The sequence below is a fragment of the Empidonax traillii genome, unplaced genomic scaffold, assembly GCF_003031625.1.
Source record: "Empidonax traillii isolate 1590-97213 ecotype Southwest subspecies unplaced genomic scaffold, ASM303162v1 scaffold3:size4013460, whole genome shotgun sequence".
NCBI lineage: Eukaryota > Metazoa > Chordata > Aves > Passeriformes > Tyrannidae > Empidonax > Empidonax traillii.
This window is the reverse complement of record NW_020955196.1, coordinates 1,377,385-1,397,796: the sequence shown is the minus strand read 5'-3', so window position 1 is coordinate 1,397,796 and position 20,412 is coordinate 1,377,385. Positions and strand designations below refer to the sequence as shown.

Here is a 20,412-nt window from a genome sequence, read left to right as displayed (position 1 = left end):
TGGAGAAGAGAAGGCTTAGAGGTGACCTCATCACTCTCTTCAACTACCTGAAGGGAGGTTATAGCCAGGTGGGGGTTGGTCTCTTCTCCCAGGCAACCAACAATAGGACAAGGGAACATGGGCTCAAGCTCTGCCAGGGGAGGTTTAGGTTAGATGTTAGGAAGAAATTCTTTACAGAGAGGGTAATCAAGCATTGGAACAGCCTACCCAGAGAGGTGGTGGATTCACCATCCCTGGAGGTTTTTAAAAAGAGATTGGATGTGACCCTTAGTGCCATGCTATAGTAATTGGAGTTGGATCAGGGGTTGGACTTGATGATCTTGGAGGTCTTTTCCAACCCAATCTATTCTATGATTCTATGATTCATGGGCTGGTAATGAAATTTTTCTGTGGCATCTTTTCTTTCCTGTTCAAATGAGCTGATTACAGGCCAGAATTTTCATCAGCTCATTCAGACTCACTGTGTTGTTGAGGACTGCAAACTCATCACATGTACCAAGAAGCAAAGGGAGAGAGCCAAAGCTGGGTTTACAGTTCTTAAGGTGCTGAGCATTTAACAACCTGTGCTTTGGCATTTTAAAAGTCTCAGTAGCACAGCTTAGCAGGTACCTGCTGGACTAGATGTAGTGCAAAGACTTGTGAAGGTTGACTGCTTTTCTGCAAATGGCTGTCTTTTCTTTGAAATGTGGACCAGTAGGATGAGGAATTATGTTGCTGCATGTATCATATTTAGCGACAGTCTTGAATCTGAAATCCAGAGTGATACTCAGTTGGAAAAAAACTCCCAAGTTTCTAAAGAACACACTCTAAAGATAAAGGCAGTTTTCTCTGTTTTAAACGTGTTTCAGACACAGCTCCAGCAGCTCTAATAAAGCCTTTGATGAAGTGGTGCTTGGACAGCACCGAAGACATTCAGTTAGCAGTCACTCCTCACTTGCTACAGGAGGACAGACAAAATCCAGGCTTTTTTCAATGCGCTTTTACAGAGTCTTCATGCTATGCTCACACATGGAGAAGCCAGTCCCTTCAGTACAACTGCTGTACACAAAATATTTTGTACAGCTTCTGTTTTAGTCTCTGTTTATATGAAATACTTAAGCTGCAATATCACATGGTTTCCCTCTTGTAGAAGCTTTTTTTTTTTTTAACCTATTAATAGCATGAATCTGAAACTGGAAAGCATCAATGAGATTTTTTAAAAGACATATTTAGAGACAAGAATGCTATGATCTACTAAAAATCCTCCCTCTTGGGTGAAATGTCAGCATATTTTATCTAAAACAGGAAAAGTGGTAGCTTTGATGTTTCTGGCTTTCCTTTTTAAGATGAAAATTAAGGTATTCATTAAATACTATACTGAGGAATTCAGACAAGAAAGCTGGGAAATGGAAACATATATAAGAAGCATTTCTTAAAATGCAGAGAGGCTATCTGCCAAGCTGCTGAGATTGTGCATATTTATACACTCACTGCAAATAGGCAAACAGGCAGGGACACATCAGGGGATGTTGGTCAAACATCTTGCAATGCAGTAAACATTTTCTCCCATGCTAGATGACTGGCACAGTGCTGAAGCAGTGCTCAGGGGTGGAAGAATCTCTCACCTGCTTTGAGCAAACATTTCCCAGGATATTTTCATCAGGAAGATGTAGGGAAGGCTCTAGGATACATGATGAGACCAAGGGTAGGTAGGGCACAATAGGTAGGGCTGTTCTGGGCGCTTGGGCACAGCACAGCTCCTGGGTACGAGACAGTCTAGTGAAGCAGCCAACATCGAGGCAGTCCAGACAGATGCAAATGAGAGCCAGATGTGGCTTGGAAACAAAAGAGTTTGCTGCCATCTGTCCTCCACAGCTCTGAAATTTGGGTTATGCTTCTTAAAAAAATCTTGCAAAATCTTATCCCAGGAAGAACAGGAGGTGTTTCTCAAATGTGCTAAAAGGAGAAGGCTTGCATCATGAGGGAGCCCAAAAATACCTATCTGTATGAGATACCGTTGCTCAACAATGTTGTGCATTTGCTTTATGGACAGTGATTTAAACAGCCACAAGCACTAGTATTTCAGCACTGCTTCTTCATTGTCTGCTTTAACTCTCTACTGCATCTTGGAGCTCCTTTATGCACCAAAATTGTGCTCTATGATTAGGTGCTGTCAAAATGGTAGGGGGTTCCAAGAGTGGCCCGACACTTTACAGTAAAAATACAAGTATTTGTACAGCTCATTCAAATACTTGAATTTGTGAATATTATGAATATAGTGTTGTACTTTCAGAAGGCACAGCTTCACTGATACAGCAACAGCTATGGTAGGTACAGTCTGGTGTAACTTTCCTTCATTTACTACAAGAGAACAATTTGTTCTGGGTTAAATCCTTCAGCAGAAATTAGATCATGTCATTAAAAAGGCTCGTTGTTACTGAACTGGAAAGGGCACTGATCTTGCGATGCTCTAGATCGCCACTGCTCTCAGGTGATTTGGTTTGTTTGAACAGAACTGAGATTGAAAGATAACTGGCAGCTCCACTTTGTTTAATTTGTTAAAGCATAGGAATACAGAGTGGCTTTTGCACCATGCAAAAAAGGAAAAAAACAGGTCACAATTTCGTGAAGAGAGCATGGTGAGGGCAGAAATAAGTGAACAGATGTTGGACAGACAGAAAGAAATTGTGCCAAATGTCTGAATGAGTAGACACAGTGTTGGCCATAAAAGTAGTGCACAGCAATCTTACGTGCTATTTATTCCAGTTTCATGCTTCAGGACAGTAAAGCCTGAGGGCTTTAAGTTGTTTACTTTTAGTGCTAGCAAGGAAATAATGCATAGCTTCTCAAATGCGCACAGAATTAATGCTGTATGCAAAGAAAATCTTTACTTTCAGTGCTGCATTTTGCTTTAACCTTGCATCAAAAGTTTAAGTATCAGGGGACATTTTATTACAGCAAGTAAAACTTTTTAGCACTCTTTTCATATACCATTATCCCTTTTCCATGCCACCTCTTGACTTTGTGCAATTTGATTAATTCTGACCACTGGGCTTGCTAATTTCTAATCAACTTCTGAAAATTTCCCATATGAATAACACATATCCAGTCCCATACACAGCATGACAGTATCTTCACCTGAGACCAGATGCATTTGCCAGACTTGCCATTTGACATTTTATGAAAACATAAAAACAGTCCTTGTTGTACTGCTACCTTCTGAGGTAGTTCCTTCCAACGGGGTGTTTTTTGTGTTCTCAAGTCCTTAGAGGAGGAATCAGCACTGTCTCTCCCTGAAAGCAGTGCTTGCTAAAGTGGAGCACTTCTCTGTCTGCTAAGGAATTTTCAAGGAAGATGATAATCCTGAGGAGAAACGAAGTTCAAAAGTTGACCCAAGACAGCCTCATCCAATAAAATGTGCACGTTCTTAAGAAACACTTCTGGATGTGGACTATCTGGGGTAATGATGACCTTCCCTGTCACAGAAAACAGGCAATAATCACAAAATCACATAATATGCTGAGTTGGAAGGGACCCATACGGATCATCAAGTCCATCTCTTAGTCCTGGACCATCCCAAGAGTGATACCATGTTTGTGAGAGTATCATCCAAATGGTTCTTGAATTCTGTCAGGCTTGGTGCTGTGACAACTTTCCTGGGGAGCCTCTTCCAGTCCCCAACCACCTCCTGGGTGAAGAACCTCTTTCTAATCTCCAGCCTAAACCTCCCCTGCCATAATGATCCTTCGTGTAATTCCACTGCAACCAACAGGACGACATCAATGGCATTTTTATTGAAATCTTTGCCAAATTGAATTTTTGCCAAGAGTCTTTTCATTTTGAGGCTTGAAGATCATGAGACATTTACAAATTATAGCTGGAATTATTTATTAAAATGAATTTATTTTCTCTCTCTATGCATTCAGTATTTCTGTCCTGAAAAAACATGAATGCAAAACATTGGTTCCTCATGTTCTCAAATCTGCACATTACCAGCCTATGTCCTACTAAAAGAGTGCAATAGACTTCTTCTTACACCTGTCACTGTGAGTCAGACATTATCCCCAAACACACCCATTAGGATGCTAGCATAACTGGCTGCATTTCAGATTGGCTCTTTGCATTTCAGAGAGTTCCCCCAGCACAAACAGGGTCAGTTTTTCCTGCAGATCTGGAGCTCTGGAGGCAGCAATGAGCCCGACTTTGCTGTTTGGCAGCTACCTGGAGCCACCCACCCAGGGACTGCAGGTTTGTCACCAACTGGATCAGCTACAAGAAGGAAGGCTTCCCAGAGCAGCAGAGCCTACTCTGCTTATGCACGCTCCCAGGCATCTGCCCTGATAAAACTGAGTTTGCAAGGGACACAAGTGCAGGAACGACCACTTCTAAAACTCTTCTGAGATTGCTCCCTTGTCCTGCCTACCCTCTTCCTGTAACCACTCTGGACACTGCATCTCTTGCTTGCCATATTTTTGTGCAGCTTCCCCGGTCATCCAGCTGGCCCTAACCCAGCAAATACAGGCTACCCAGCATGTCTGGGTCTGACCTGCTGATGCGCAGCAGTGTTGCCAGCATTAGCAAAGAGGTTACTGGGACACGTACTGAAATTATAGAAAGACTTGTTTCTTTGCCAGCAGGCCTTTCCTTGCCTTCCAAAAAAAGACAGGGGGAAAAAAAAAAAGAAAAAAAAAAAGATTATTTGCATGGCTGCAGCGTAAGCAGGCATGTTAGGTGCCCTTAACCATTTATGAATAAATATGCAAATGCAGAGAAGGTCTGCAGGCATAAGCTGTACGGACAGGTAGGTCCATCTCAAAATAAGCAGCTTCTCAAAATGTATTCCTGAGTGGTGCTGTGGTATTTAATTTTCCATTAGGCAAATGAAACAGTCTGACTCTGCCCAGACTGATGCAGACTTTTACTGTGTGGGTTTTCAGTGTGAGAGAATCTGCTTGCAAAACAAAAGAGAGGTGTGGTCCTCAGCAAACAAAAGAGATTTAACTCTGCTCTGCTGCAAGATGGATGTGGCCTTGCATGGTATGACGATCCCTGGAACAGGACAAGCAGCCATTTCCAGCTTGCTGGTGTGATCTGGTTTTGCATAGCAGCAAAACTTTTTGTTGCCTTTCCAGTTATCTCAGACATTTGTTTTAGCCTAAAGAGCATGTCTGCATGATAGACGGATACGATTCAAACATTGCCCAGATTATGGAATTAAGCCAAACTGAAAAACTTGCAGCTTGATTGTAGCCTTTACTTCAATCACAATGCCATAGCTCACATAAGTATGATTCAACAAAAAAGCTATGATAGCTGGTGAAGCTTAGCCAGCCCAAGAGCAAATAGCATGTTAATAAAGCAGATTAAATATTATCCTGTAGAGTTACAAGTTTGTTGTTTTTATTCTTTGTTTAGGAAATGAATAAAACATTTCTTAGAAATATCTTACGGATGTGATGTCTTGAAATTTTTTTAAGGAGTTTACATTTAGTCCAAGAATTGCAAAGATTTTCCAACAGTTGGTTAATGTGTATTCATCACACAAAATGTTAAAACACATTATCTTAAATTTTTTTCAGCTTATTTAGATGTGCCCACTGCAATTGACAATGTTTTGTGACCAGTCATTGGAGACTGATGGCTTAACCTCTTCCTAAGCTTCTTCTGAGCCACAAAGGTACAGGTAACTTGCCCAAGTTTTTCCTTTTCATAAAGCCCTTACTGAGGTGGACCACCAAGGCCAGGATCTCCAAGGTAGTCTACTCACCAAAGGGACTAGTGTTCTGCTTGTCCCCAAAGACCCCTGTATCCTCTTTCCCTATAGCTCCTGCAGTAACAGAATTTTGCTAGAGCATGAGTGAGTCACCAGGCTGGGGATGTAAAGGGGGTGCATGTGGAGAGACGAGGAAACAAATAACAAAAGAAGCAAGTAAATAAGTAAATAAAGATAAATAACAGACACTATTATAACTACCACATGGAATCACGGCAGCTAAAAGACTTTGCAGAAATAATCTTTCCATCTTGTTTGCTTGCTGTAGCTGGTACTTTTGACTGCCCTTCAGTTCCCCTGAGTATTTATTCAGTCACTGCTTTTTCTCAAAGCACACGTTCAGCAGACAGGAACACGTTAAACAGTGCAACATGACTGCAGAAATGGGTGAGGGAAGACTGAGATAGCTGGCATGATTTGTGTTCACTTGGGGAAGTGCTGCGCCTTGGCTTGGTGCCCCCATGGTAAGGCAAAGGGCTGTGGCAGCACAGCTTCAGTGTGAGCTGGAGCTGCAGATGCACAGAGAAGGCGTGTCTATGGCAAGAGACCCGAAGGATGAGTATGATAAGAGCTATAGATAGCTTCTTCATGAAGGTCTCATGCTTTGTCTGTTTAAAAACTTACTGAAACTGCAGCTGTACATAAATGCCCAATTAGGAAGTTTTTGGGGAAAAAAGTACAAAGTGGTTTATGTCCCCAGGGTAAGCTTCCCATTCATTAGCAAGATCACCAGTGTAAATATTTTGTGTGCATTGCTTTTAAATTGTCCAGGTCCCACTTATTTAACTTTGTAAATCAAGTAGACAGTTGTTTCCACACAAAGATGAAGAAGATGAACTAAACCCCAAGCTGTTCCGTCTGCAAGGAAACTTACTACAGCAAGAGACATTGTCAAGACTCTCAAGTAGACAAGAAGTTTGTGTCTCTCTTGTTCAGATCATTCATCAGCTACAGAGCCCTGGTCTGTACAGACTAATTTCACTGAAGGGGATCAGAGGTAAAGCCTGATACAAGGTAAGAGTTTCTAATATTCATTACAGAGTTGAGATGAAACTGAGGCGAAATACAATGAACAATAAGGTGACAATTAAGTCAAATGCAGGTTCTTTTCCTCAACGTATTTTCTAAGCATCCAGGCTACGAGAAAGTTTTGCTTGAAGTAACAGGTGAGAAGAATCACACAGATACCTCAGCTGGAGAGTTGGGGGTTATGCTGGAGAGTTAGGTTTTATTTTTCAGTATCTCTCTTTAGGAAGTCATTTAAAATTTCAGACGTCTTCATGGCAAGATGATAATGATGGCTCTGTGCAATTGTTTGGTATCTCACCTGTGGCAAGGTTAAGCATCATAATAAGAATAAACCATAAACAAGTGCCATTGGCTGCTGCAGGGGTGAGGAGAGGGATAAGGAGACAGAGCTTTCCCAGCAGGCACACACCAGCAACGCAGGGACACAGCTTGTCGAAGGGGATGCTGCAATGACAATAGCAAGTTTCCCATGGGATTTCTAATGGGATGGGATTTCTAATTCTGGGTAGAGTCCAAATGTAATGGGATGAGGATGAGCATGGGACAAACCTGCTTCTGTTGGCAGGAGCACAAGGAGACCTCTGGGGTTGCCTCACACATAAATTACCTTCTAACTCTATGAGACCTTCTCTGATTAACAGAGAATTTTGGAGGTGGAATAAAAAATAGCTTCAAGCTAGCTGATGTTTCTGGACTTCATGTGGCTGGACTGAAAAAATTGAATAAAGCCCCCTTTTGCAGATACTCACACAAAAAGAATTTGATCACACTTTTACCTCCTGGTGTCAGAAATTTAGGCATGCTTTGGTTTTCCCTGAGTATTCACTTCACGTTTTCAAAGGAAGTAAAATATGGTTGTGAGAAAAGTAAAAAAAAAAACAAACAAAAAAACCCAAGACAAAACAAACAAACAAAAACAAAACAAAACAAAACAAAACAAACAAAAAAACCCAACCAACCAACCAACCAAACAAACAAAAAAAAAACAACCCACACCAAAAAAACACCCAAACCTCTTTTTGGAATAATTAAGTCTGAGATTTCAAAAATTGTGAGACGTCTTCCTCCCAAACAAATAGGCTTTGCAAGTTATCATCATTGCTACACAGCCACAGTTGTTTTTACTATTGTCTCTTGAAAGAATAATTTCTTCTCTAAGTTCAATCTGTCCTTGGCTTCAGTTTATCACTCCTTTCCACACACACATGTAAGTCAAAAGAGGCAAAAAAACCCGCTATATTTCAGAGGTTCCTTTCTTAAATATTTTTATATTAATTGTTTTAAAAAGCTGGATTTGGGTGATGTCAACTCATTTTTGAGCATGTTTCAGGACATTGGGAGAGTCTGGGGTCAAAGTGAACTGTAAGCATCCTTCAGCTACTTTGACACAGTCTGTCTAAAGCAAAATCTGCCAGAGTGGCTATGAAGTGCTGGAAGGATCTTGTTACTGGTTAAAAACCTAAGTGCTGATTTTTATGTGTTTCAAGGAAGTCCTGCCTGTACGGGTTCATACCAGAATAATTACAGTATATTCAGCTGTGTTTCAGTGACATGAAAGCAGATAAGAAAGATAAGTTAAAGGACTAAAGCTTGCATCTCTCTGCAGTTGTCGGTATGTGTAGCTGGCCTGGATATTCTATTATGACTAAAAGATTTTAAATGGCGATAGTTACTTTGTTTTCTGGGAGAAAAAGAAGCATACAAGGATTTTTTAAACCCCTCCTTTGAAAGTGGTACTTCTCAGCAAGGATACACTAAGGTTTCACACTCTCTAAGAAATTCAGATATAGCAGAGCCTTAAATAGTCATGCTGTGCAGTCCTATTCCCTCTCTCAATCCCTTTTTAGCTTAACTAATCTGGATTTCTCTTCTGGATCATAAAACAAATTAGCACACAGGCAGAGAGCCTCTCAGTTCTCAGTTTAAATCCTTGTGGTAGACAAATTTCACAGGGTAAGGTGGGCATCAGCTCAAAGGTGCTAATACACATAATGGGACAAACGGGGGTCCCCTGTGCTCTCAAAATAGAATTTTTTCTCCAAATTAGCTTTAAACCTCTCCATGCCCCAGAACTTCTGATGAGACTCTCTACAGACAGATAGAAGTGGCCTCATGTTCACAAGTCCTGGCCCTCATGGGGGACTTCAACCACCCTGATATCTTTTGGAGAGACAACACAGCAGGGTATAAGCAATTCAGGAGGTTCCTGAAATGCCATGATGATAACTTCCACCTCTGAGTGACAGAGAAGCCAAGAAAGAGAGGTGCTATGCTGGACCTTGTTCTCACCACCAAGAGGGGACCTTTGAAAAATGTGAAGCTCAGTGGCAGACTGGGCTGCAGTGACCATGAAATGGTGGAGTTCAAGTTTCTGGGAACAGCAAGGAGGGTGCACAGCAAGCTCACTACCCCAGACATAAGAGAGCAGACTTTGGCCTCTTCTGGGATCTGCTTGACAGAGTAACATGGGATAAAGGAAGAGGTGCCCAAGAAATCTGGTTGACATTCAAGAATCACCTCTTCCAAGCTCAGGAACAATGCATCCCAACAAAGAGGAAAATGCCAGGAGGCCTGTGTGGAAGAACAAGTTGCCCCTGAGCAAACTCAGACATGAAAAGATAGCCCACAGAGGGTGGCAGCAAGGACAGTGGCCTGTGAGGACTACAAAGAGATTGTTCAAGCACCCAGGGACAGGTTAGGAAAGCTAAAGCCCCGATGGGATTAAATAGGGCCAGGGACATGAAGGACAACAGAAAAGCTTCTACAGATATGTCAGGGATAAAAGGAAGACTAGGGAAAATGTCAAGCCTCTCCAGAGGAAAATGGGAGACCTGATCACCTGAGACATGAAGAAGGTTAAGATACTCAGTGACTTTTTTGCATCAGCCTTCATGGGCAAGTGCTCCAGCCTGAGACACAGAAAGCAAAGGCAGGAACTGGGAGGAGGAAGAACCACCCACTGTAGGAGACCATCAGGTTTGAGAACATTTAAGGAACCTGAAGGTGCACAAGTCCATGGGATCTGATGAGACAACTTGCAGAAGAGGGGGCTAAGCCATTATATACCTTATTTGAGAAGTTGTGGCAGATTGGTGAAGTTCCCAATGACTGGAAAAGTGGAAGCATATCCCCCATTTTTAAAAAGGAGCAATGACAGGCCAGTCAGTCTTACCTCCTTATCTAGAGAGATCAAGGGGCAGGATCCTCCTGGAAACTATGCTAAAGCACATGAAAAACAAGGAGATGATTGGTGACGGTCAACATGGTTTCACTAAATCATGCCTGACAGACATGTTAGCCTTCTATGACAGAGCCATAAGGCATTGGTGGATAAGGAAAGAGCAACAGATATCATCTTCACTGTCCCCCATCTCTAAACTAGGTTTTTGGAAATATTGCACTGACCCTCTAGGGAATGGAGACTGTATGACATCATCAAACATATTTTTGTGTTTTTGAGTGAGTTACCATTTGTTTAAGGATTAACTTACTTGAAAATCATCAAGGGAATCACGATAAAGAAATAACAAGAAAACTTCATTGGCAAAAGTTACCTGTTTTTCCACAATGCTGTATATATATAGAGAGAGATAGACACACCTATTAATATTTTCTGACAGCAATTATTATAAGAATAGAATAAATTGAGGATAGCAATATAAGTGGGTAACTATAAAATTAAAATTTATTTATAGATAAATTAGTTTCAGCTAAAACTATACTCTAACAAAATCTCCTAACATAAAAAGGTTTTTCTTTCCTTCAGAGTAGAGATGTAATTGTGTTAGAGATTGTGTTCATGAACTGCAGTCTTTAAGAAGCAAATGTTAACAGAAATAGGTCCCTAATATTTATACCACTCTAGAACTAAAATAACTGTGGAAAATGGGTTTATTGTAATAGTTAAAGTAACAGCAGTGAAGTAATTTTTCATCCAATTAGGAGGTCTTGTGCTGTTTATTTTATTACCATCGGCCACCAAACAGAGCTACAGTAAACAGTTATAGAAATTCTGTTCAACTAACTACAGAGGCAGCCAGATCTTGGAAGAAATACTTCTACCCTGGAGTTCATTTAAAACAGTAAACATCTCTGTTAAAACAGGCCTGCACAACTGCTGCCTACTGAACAAGTTAATAAAAGAAGTCATTGCTTGAAGGTTATACCTCCTGTTCAACTAATCAACCAAAATAAATTTTTATCTTTCCCCAGAAACCAAATAATTTTGATGGATACTGCAGACAGGGTATTTGGACTGTGGACAGTGTGTTTGGTTTAAGGTGAATTTTGACCACTTCTCTGATTTTAAATGACAGAAGCTGGTAGCACCTTCAATTCCCATGGACATGCCCCATTTGTAGGCATATAGCCAAGAAACCATTGAGGGGTGAAGTTTAAACTCTATCTTGTTAAAAACAGAACAAAATTGACCTTGTATTATATTAAGGAAGAAGAATTATTTTGGCATTAGAGACTAGAGTAGGTGGGAGGTTAGGAGAACTGTTGTAAATTGCCTCTTATTAATGCGTAAACAAACATGTTCAGTCTCAAAAAATGGGGCTTCAAAGCATCTTTATACTTTTTCCAACACCAAGGGCCTTTCCAGTGAAGCATCTGATTGTTATGCAGACAAATACTCCTCCTGCTTTCAACAGAGAGCCCCAGTGGCCTGGAGGTACTATATGGGCACTCTGCGCCCACCAACATCTGTACTTTGCAATGATTCACGGAAAAGGGGATATAGCTTTCGTTGTCAGCAGCAAGGGAATTCAGCTTTTAGAGCCTATACTACCCTGGATTCTCTCCTACTCCAGATTTTAACGCTTGGAAGGTTTCACTTGATTGATTCTGAATCTCACACAGACCATCAATAGCTGAGCCAAATTTTTGTCCTATGTCCTCAGCCACAAATCCACTGGCCTTGATCTTAGGAGCCTTTGCAAGACGTATTGCCAAAACCTTGTTCACATGCAGTGCTGACTTTTAGTGGGTCTAGTGTTTGCCAGGCTGCTCTGCCTAAAACAATGGGCAACAGCATCTGCTGCCTTATTTTCAGGCAGATATGCAACAAGGGAAAAATGAATAAACTGGTAGTAGGGTTAAGTAATTTTGTCAGGAGTCTAACTGGCATCAGCAACTTGAAAATTGCAGGTAATACAGCATAAATATATGCAATAAACTATTTCCATTAGACATTTTTCCAATATGAATAAAATTCTCTGAAATTATCAGAAATGCTGTAGCTTCCAGAACCTTTACGAGGTAAGTATACATGCTGTTTTACATAGTGTTATTTTAGAATGAAAATTACTCTGACATTGCACAAAAATGAAGCAAACCCATTGAATACTGGTATGAATGTCTTTGGGTGACTTCAAGCTCTTATGCTTGTGGGATCAACTCAGACGCTGCAGACACAGGATTAACCCAGATTTTTTTTTCAAAGGTTTCTTCACAAAAGACTTTAATGCACACTGATATGAAATCCTTACACTCTACACAGACATCAACAGCCTCACAACATTTTGAGTAAATACAGGGACTTCTTAGCAAAACCTGGTCTTTTGGGCCTGGATTTATGTCTTGCACAGAATTAGATAAAATCCACATAATTCAGGAAATAATTCATGTTGTACCTAGCACTCTGAAGGAAAATAGATGCACTTATTTTGATCTCTGTGTGACTGAGGAGCCATATCAGGCTGGGAGATTATATTCATATCAGACTTGGAGCCCCTGATTTGGGGAGGCTTAGGACAAGCAGGGTGAGGTGAGTGAGAGCCTTGGGGAGAGGATATATAGCTTTGCAAATGAACAAATCAGCCTGGCAGGTCAAATATTATTTTGGTCAGCACTCCACTAAACAACCAGAACACTGAACAATGCATGAAAAGAAAAAGCAGTTTGCTTAGTCTGTCTGCACAGGGAAACAGAAACACTACCAGTCAGGGTCGCTACATTCCTTTTTTTAATTTTATTTTTTTGGGAAGGTCCTAGCAGCAATGAGGATGAACTCTGCAAACCCAGCTGGACCTCTGCTATCACCCTCTTTAGGTCTCCCAACAGACAACTGTTTGGTGGTACAGGCAGTACTGGTGGTACTGGAGCAGCAGTGAGAACTGACCACTCCTGTAGAAGCAGCACAATGTCCTTTGGTGACAAGTGATGCCACTGAATGCAGAGGTAGGGAAGATCCTATCACACCTGGCTGCTCATCATCGCACTCAGCATTACAGACCTTAAGTCTGACTCTGCTTTAAGCTGAAAAAGCTGCCATTTTAAATGTCTGTACCCTTAAATTTCTATGCCTTGATCTCCCCTCAGCTTCCTGTATGATTACTGCTCTTGCTCCAGCCTGTGGGCTAAAAAATGAAGGGAAACAGCTATTTTTCAAGTGTGTCACTGAAAAAATTCATGCAGCAAAAATGAACCTCCACTAGTGGCAATCAGCATAGCAGGACTGAAGTCAATGCCAGTCTGTATCAGCCATCCCACTGCACCACTTTGAGGGGTTTTACTTTTTCTTATCATGATGATAAAATTCATTTTAGCAACAGCTATATCAAAACAAATCAGATGAACCAGGAAATTGACTGGCTCTCCAAAAGGCTCTTCTTAAAGAATTTCATGAAGAATCATAGTGCAGTTAGCTTGGAAACAGTTAACATGATAAAGGGAGTCATCAGCTTTGTAGCAAAAAGGAAAAAAAAAGGCATCATGAAGGTACAGGAACAGCATCTTACTGCCTTGCTGCATCACCCTACAGTCACCAGAAAAATGCTGCCTTGCCTGTTGTCAGTGGCAGCCTGAACAAAATGGCAATTCCTGTTACTCCACTGAAATGCAATCACATCTTTGACTGGAAACACCAAAGACACCTGATGGGGCATTCGTGTAGGCTGATATCAATTACTTGGGCTTAACTGCATCATCTTTACCAGAAAAGGGGGGATAGTTTGCAGAACATGACAGCAGAGTCTTGGAGAGGCAGGAGAAAGATCCTGTCTCTAGCATAACTTGAAGTCTGGTCTTCAAATGCTTGTGCGTGCAGAGATATTCTATGCATCATCTCCCCATGCAGATGCACTGCTCACACACATATATACTATTCCACAAGCAACCTAAATATCTTCATTTTAAAAGCACAGCTCAGCTCTCTTGCTGCAAGGATAAACTATCCAGTCCTGATCATCTTTCTCAGTTATTTTAATCACTGGAATTCCTTAGGCTCCCCTACTGAACTAATCTAACAAGCTCCAACCCACAAATGCTTTCCAGTTACAAAAAGATCACATGCATGTTTTTGTTCTTATCTTTGCTATGCACAAATATGCTACTGACATGAGGGATAAATGATAGAAATAGCAAGGATGGCATTCAAACGATGCTATCTGCAGCTGTCATGGAGACCAACAGGGACTGGGGTTGCTCGGCACCCTCTTAAATATCAAGGCGTCTCTCCATGTAGACACACACATAAGCATCAACACCTTCCCTGCATGTACATACATGCCCTTTTTTTATATGTCTCCTAATAACTTCATCCTACATTTAAATCTTTACACACGTACACAGACGGGTACTAACTAACACTCCTCCTGCAACACACACACACACACACACACACACATACACACACACACACGAAATCTAATGACATGCACTAGAGAAATCCAATGCAGCTCTGCAGACAGCAAGTGCTCGGTGAAGCCATGCAGTGCACACCCAATCCACAGCGATTGGTGTCTTACCATAATGTATAATAAATAACAGTGTTTAATAATAACAGCACAGCTGTGCTGCCTGCACTGACACCCTCCTGACTTCATGCTTCTAAACCATTCAAACAACATGGTCCTGTATATGAAACACAGAATGAAAAGCAGGCAGGACACGATCACTGCAAGAGATAGGCTTCGGCAGTGAAAGCTGCTTCATGTCAGAGTGGGCTTTTCCCAGCCTTCAGACGTGTGATCTGCATGTCTAATAATGAACAGATTTAGTCAATCCATCATTTCTGGCATCAGTCCCTTACCTTGAAATGCTGCAGCTGAAGTATCTGGTCCTCAAGCTGTTGTCTCTTGCCTTCTATTTCTGTTTGCCTTTTCCTTTTCTCCTTGGAAAAATAATTTGAGAGAAAGAGAAAGAGAGAGAGAGAGAGACAGAGAGAGAGAGATATCTCGTCAGAGAAGCGGAGGCTTTAAGGCTCGCAGATTCGTAACAGAATTTAAGCAGTCAAATGCATCTGTACAGATGTCACCAGTCCCATTTCACCTGCTCTTCTGCCTGCTGGTATGCAAACAGCAGCGTTCTGGGAAGACGCCAGCCCCAGATGAGCCGGTTGCTTGCCAGCAGGAGGAATTCTCCTCGCTTGCTCCCGGCAGCCGGAGCAGCAACAGAGTGCACAGTCCCAGAGGAGGGGAGAAAACAGGCATAACAGCTGAGAGAGAAGTTAAAGGGACAAAGATTTGATTTTGCTTTTGAGACGCTGGGCCAAAAACATGGATAGCATGGTGCAATTGTGTGACAGTAAGGTGTCACAAAAGCAGTGGGTGGCATCACGGAGGAAGGGAGCAAGTTGCAATCTCATTTTTCCCCAGCAATGCTGGTGGTAAGGCTTTCTCTGGGCTCAGTGGGAATAGATGTTTAAGCCAGATTGTACAGGATTTACCTGCAAAGTATATGGGGAGACCTCATCACTCTCTACAGCTACCTGAAAGGAGGGTGTAGCCAGGTGGGGGTTGGTCTCTTCTCCCAGGCGAGACAAGAGGGCATGGTCTCAAGCTTTGCCAGGGGAGCTTTAGGTTGGATATTGGGAAAAAATTCTTTACAGAGAGGGTAATCAGGCGTTGGAATGGGCTGCCCAGGGAGGTGGTGGATTCTCCATCCCTGGAGCTATTCAAGAACAGACTCAATGTGGCACTGAGTGCCATAGTCTAGCAACTCTGGTGGTAGCGGATCAAGGGTTGGACTTGATGATCTCAGAGGTCCTTTCCAACCCGACTGATTGTATGATTCTATGATCAGTAGCTGGCTGCGTTTAAAATTCAAGCCACCAGCACACACTAGCAGCTGGCCCTTACCAGTCCCAGAAGCTGGACTGACCAAGTGGTGCCAAGGACAGCATGGTCATTTCCACAGCTGAGGGTTTTCACAGTCCTGTTCATGAACACACCACTCACCTGTGCCCAGGTTGCTCCCTTCAGTAGGCACCAAACTCTCCCAGGCATTTCAAGAGGAGAACAAACTGCTTTCCCATCCTTCAACACCTTCCTCTTATGAAGGATCAACTGTTTGCCTTTGTCAGTCTTCTGCCCCTTGTGGGGAGCATTTCTCCTCACCCATTCATCCTCATCCTGGATCAGATTCCCTCTCCTGAAGGTCTTTTCTCATTTTATATTTTGTATCCAAGACAGACTAACAAATGATGGCAGTCAATAAGCATACCAGCCTCTGTTTTCACTGGAACAATGTTTTTTGTTCCTTATCTGCAAAACCTTTTTTATTTTTTAATTAAATATATCAGTAGCTGTAAGGTTGGGTTTGAAGACATTTAGGGAATCCTTAAATCCCCAGAGGAATTTTTCTTTGTCATTTCTAGGTGCCCTACTAATGCTCTGGGAATTCTCTGCTTTCCAGGGATTTCAAACCTTCATGTCTTTTCCTCAAGGAGTATATGATAAGATTATGCCTATACAGAAATTAATTGTCCTTATTTTGGACATCAAACCAGGACATAAAAAATGTTGAGGAAAAACATTACATTAAAATGAAGATATGGATTTTTAAAAAAATAATTCTTTAATGTCAGACTTACTCAAAACAAAGCAAGACACAGAGATAGGTGACTGCCTGGACCATTTCTGCCAAAGAGTTAGACATCAGAATGGTGATGGGAAGGCTGGAGTAATGTAACCAGAAGAGGTGAAGTAGTCAAATGATGCCTATGTCAAGCAGTTCTGTAATATACTGCACACTCTTTCATGTTCATTATTCATGTATATCTACGCCTACACCACACATGCACGCACACACACTCCCCATTGTCCAAAGTATGCAAGAATGTTACTGCTGAACAAAAGCATTCTCATAGAATAGAATTACAGAATCATAGAATGGCTTGGGTTGGAAGGGACCTTAAAGATCATCTAGCTACACCCACCCTGCCAGGGGCAGGGACACCTTTCCCTAGACCAGGCTGCTCAGAGCCCCATCCAGCTTGGCCTTTGAATGCTTATGGGGATGGGGCATCCACAGCTCCTCTGGGCAACCTGTTCCAGTGTCTCACCACGCTCACAGTAAAGAATTTCTTCCAAAAACCTAATCTAAACCTACTCTCTTTCAGTTTGAATCCATTCCCCCTTGTCCTGTCTCTACGTGCCCTTGTAAAAAGTCCCTCTGCATGTTTCTTGTAGGCTCTCTTCAGGTACTGGAAAGTCACAATCAGGTCACCTTGAAACCTTCTCTCTTCCAGGCTGGACAAACCCAATTCTTTCAGTCTTTCTTGTAGGAGAGGTGCTCCATCCCTCTAATCATTTTGATGTCCCTCCTATTGGTCTGCTGAAGTTGTTTTGGATTAGGAAAATTAGCTTTTTGGGTAACTAAAACGTCACAAGTGGTGCTGCTCTTGACATCTCACTGGTCTGCACACACAGAAGATAGTTTGCATTTACGCACATGCAAGCATACAGAATTTATGCATACACTTTAAAAATCCTTCCTTATACAAAACTGATAGTCTGTGGATCATCCCTCCTATCACATCTCCAATTCACATTATCCCTCTGCATTTTGAATGAAATAGGATATTGGATGGTTCAGTGGCTAAAAAACCCGACATTATTCAGGGACATCTCTTGCCATTTTCTTCATTCTGCAATACTAACAGTGTATTTTGGAGTCTGAAAACCAGAATTCATTCTTTGCTATTTCCTCAAATAGCTGGTCGTCCATGGACTGGAAAAAAAGTAGTTCTAAAAGCTGTTCCAGTTAAAGGCGTAATACTCTCAGAATAAGGATAATTTTGCCCTTTTGTGCCAAGCTGGCAGGATGACAAAATATTGGATTACAAATATGTAGGCATTAGCACCCCACATTTGACATTCCACAGGCCAGCACAAGGCACGTACATCTTCACAGTTAACTGATCTACATTCGTGTGTGCATATATATATACACACATATGATTTTACATATATATATGTATATGTATGTATGTATGTGTGTATGTATTCTACCTTTCACGAAAACCTACTTACTAAAACACATGCTGGAAACCACCACAATACCTCCCTCTGGCTGGTTGTGTCATGCTGTATAATGGATGTGACAAGACAGCCTTATAAAAGATAGATGGAAACTTCTTTTCTTTTTGAGAAAGGCAAAGCACTTAGAGTATTTTCCCTGTAGGCAGCAACACAGCAGGCACTAAAATACTTGAACTACTTACTAACTAGTGGGTTTCTGTGGAGTTAAATTGGAATATTGCTCACGTTTCCATTTCACTGGCATTCAGTCAGCCTGATTGTATGCCTCTACCCTCTGATTATGTACCACAACTGTGGCTGAGAAATATACTAAGGTACTACATACTAAAAGTACTTCCCCCCCACCCCCCAAGATTATGTGAATCAGCTATCAGAACATTTCACTTTCAGGTCACTACATCACCTTCCATTTAAGTTTCTCCCAGTCACTGCAGGTTGGACCTACATGTGTACCTGGCTAATAGGAGTGGGTTCTAGAAAAGTGCGGTAGAAGATTGGACTGGATCACAAAAATTCCACCAAAACCAGCCTGCTAGGGATTTTAGATGTTCAGAAAATGAAAGCAGCCCCCTCTTAAGCAGGACTTCACTGAAAACACTAGGATGTAAAGCACTTTTGAGCATTTGTGAAGGCTCTTTTCCATGTGTAAGTCAGAAAATGTTCGTCATTACTCTGTTCATCTACTTCTAATTTTTTTTCCAAGTATGACTGCTGAGTTACAAATTTCTAAGGGTCCTGGCACAAAGAAAATAAAGTGCTTGACTTAAACAAATAAATTTACTTGAGGATTATAGAAACTAGGTTGAAGAGAGGTGGAAAAGACTGAAGCCAATTTTACTGTTATTGTGGCATGTTTAAAGGAAAAGATTTTTATCTATCTGAAGTGTGCTGCTTTTGTAAGAATACATATGGCCATGACAGTTACCTTTCTCAAATGGTAGGGGAGGTATTTCCAGGGCACCTTGAATAATTGAGACATTAGTGAGTAAAATAAGACTTAAAGTTTGCATCCCTCCCTTCATCAGAATTAAAAGGAAACTCAGACCTACACAATGGGAAAAGAATAAAGGTCAAGCAGCAAGGTGACTCACATCTTGGAAAAATGAGATTTGTATTCAGGCATTCACACATGGATGTGCAACATGGAAACCATAAATTTATTACCTTTTCCAAGAAGGTTGATTCTGGAAAGGATGAAATTCTTAGCACTAAAATTGGTCGTGCCACTTTCCTATTGCTAAAAGCCAAATATATCAGATACTCAGTAAGACATCAGGGACTTGGAAGAAAAACAGGCACTAGGAGGACCAAACAGAGATCTGTAAAATCATGGAGATAAGAAGTGTATATCTACTGCTCACTCTGTCAACCCCTGTAAGGAAAAAAGGGGCATCGAGTGAAACTCAGTGGGGTAAGTTTGAAGCCAAGACAATGGCCAAGACATCCACAAGTCAGGATGCTGTGAATTCTAGAAGGTGATGGGGACAATCAGAAGGAATACTGTGAGGGTTACTACAGAAACTGAAATTACATCTGGTTCAAGAAGCCCTTGAACCACAGATGATTTTAAGCGTGTTTGCTAAGGTTTTGTGTGTTTGTCCTTCTCTCATGTTAATCCTAACAACCACTGACTTTTTTATCTGAATAGTGTGTTACATTGATCAAAATAACCTACAGTTTAGTATCACACTTGTCAAACTGCTCCAGTCAAAAAAACCCAAACAACCACAAACCACCACCACCACCAGCCACAAAAAACCCAAACCAAAAACAAGCACAAGATTTGAAAAAACCGAGTTATATCAAAATGATTCTCTGTAGTCACAGAATACTTCAGTTTTCCACTACAAAATAATTTTTGTTGGAATCTGCCTGCAAAGCGTGGGAAGTGATACAGAGATTACTCAGCTCACCAAGTCAGAGCCATCTGTGGAGAAACATGCACCTCTACCAATCCTTGGGGCAGTAAAGACTTGGTAAAACCCTTTGCTCCCCTTGCACTGGCAGAAGCATCTGATTTCTTCAGTTTAAAGCCAGCTCAGACCTGTACAGAAAGCACACCTTGGAGCAGCACAGAAGTTAAGCACTATTTAATTGATCTCACTCTGAAAATACACGCCTAAACCTGATGGCAGGCAAAGGCTTATGGTACAAGGATCCAAAAAAACACAGAGGGATAAAAGAAGACATTCCCAACTCAACAAAAAAACCCAGCAGGGATCACATGAACCTTGAGGAGAAGTGTGGCACAACACCAGAGGAGCTACCATCAGTAATTTCAGTGAAACATTTCCCATTGGCTTCATCCTGCACGCCAGACAATTGTCCAGACTGCCATGGAGGAATGGATGGAAGAGTACAAGC

At 41.5% G+C, this 20,412-nt stretch overlaps 1 protein-coding gene across 1 annotated transcript in view; it reads right to left on the bottom strand.

Annotated features, from left to right (window-relative positions):
- The window catches only part of LOC114068478, a 92,456-nt gene that overhangs the window by 29,682 nt on the left and 42,362 nt on the right, over positions 1-20,412 (bottom strand). Inside the window, exon 2 of the mRNA XM_027904639.1 lies at positions 14,817-14,897. Coding sequence (XP_027760440.1) covers positions 14,817-14,897 — 81 coding nt within the window. The remainder of the gene's footprint in view (positions 1-14,816; positions 14,898-20,412) is intronic.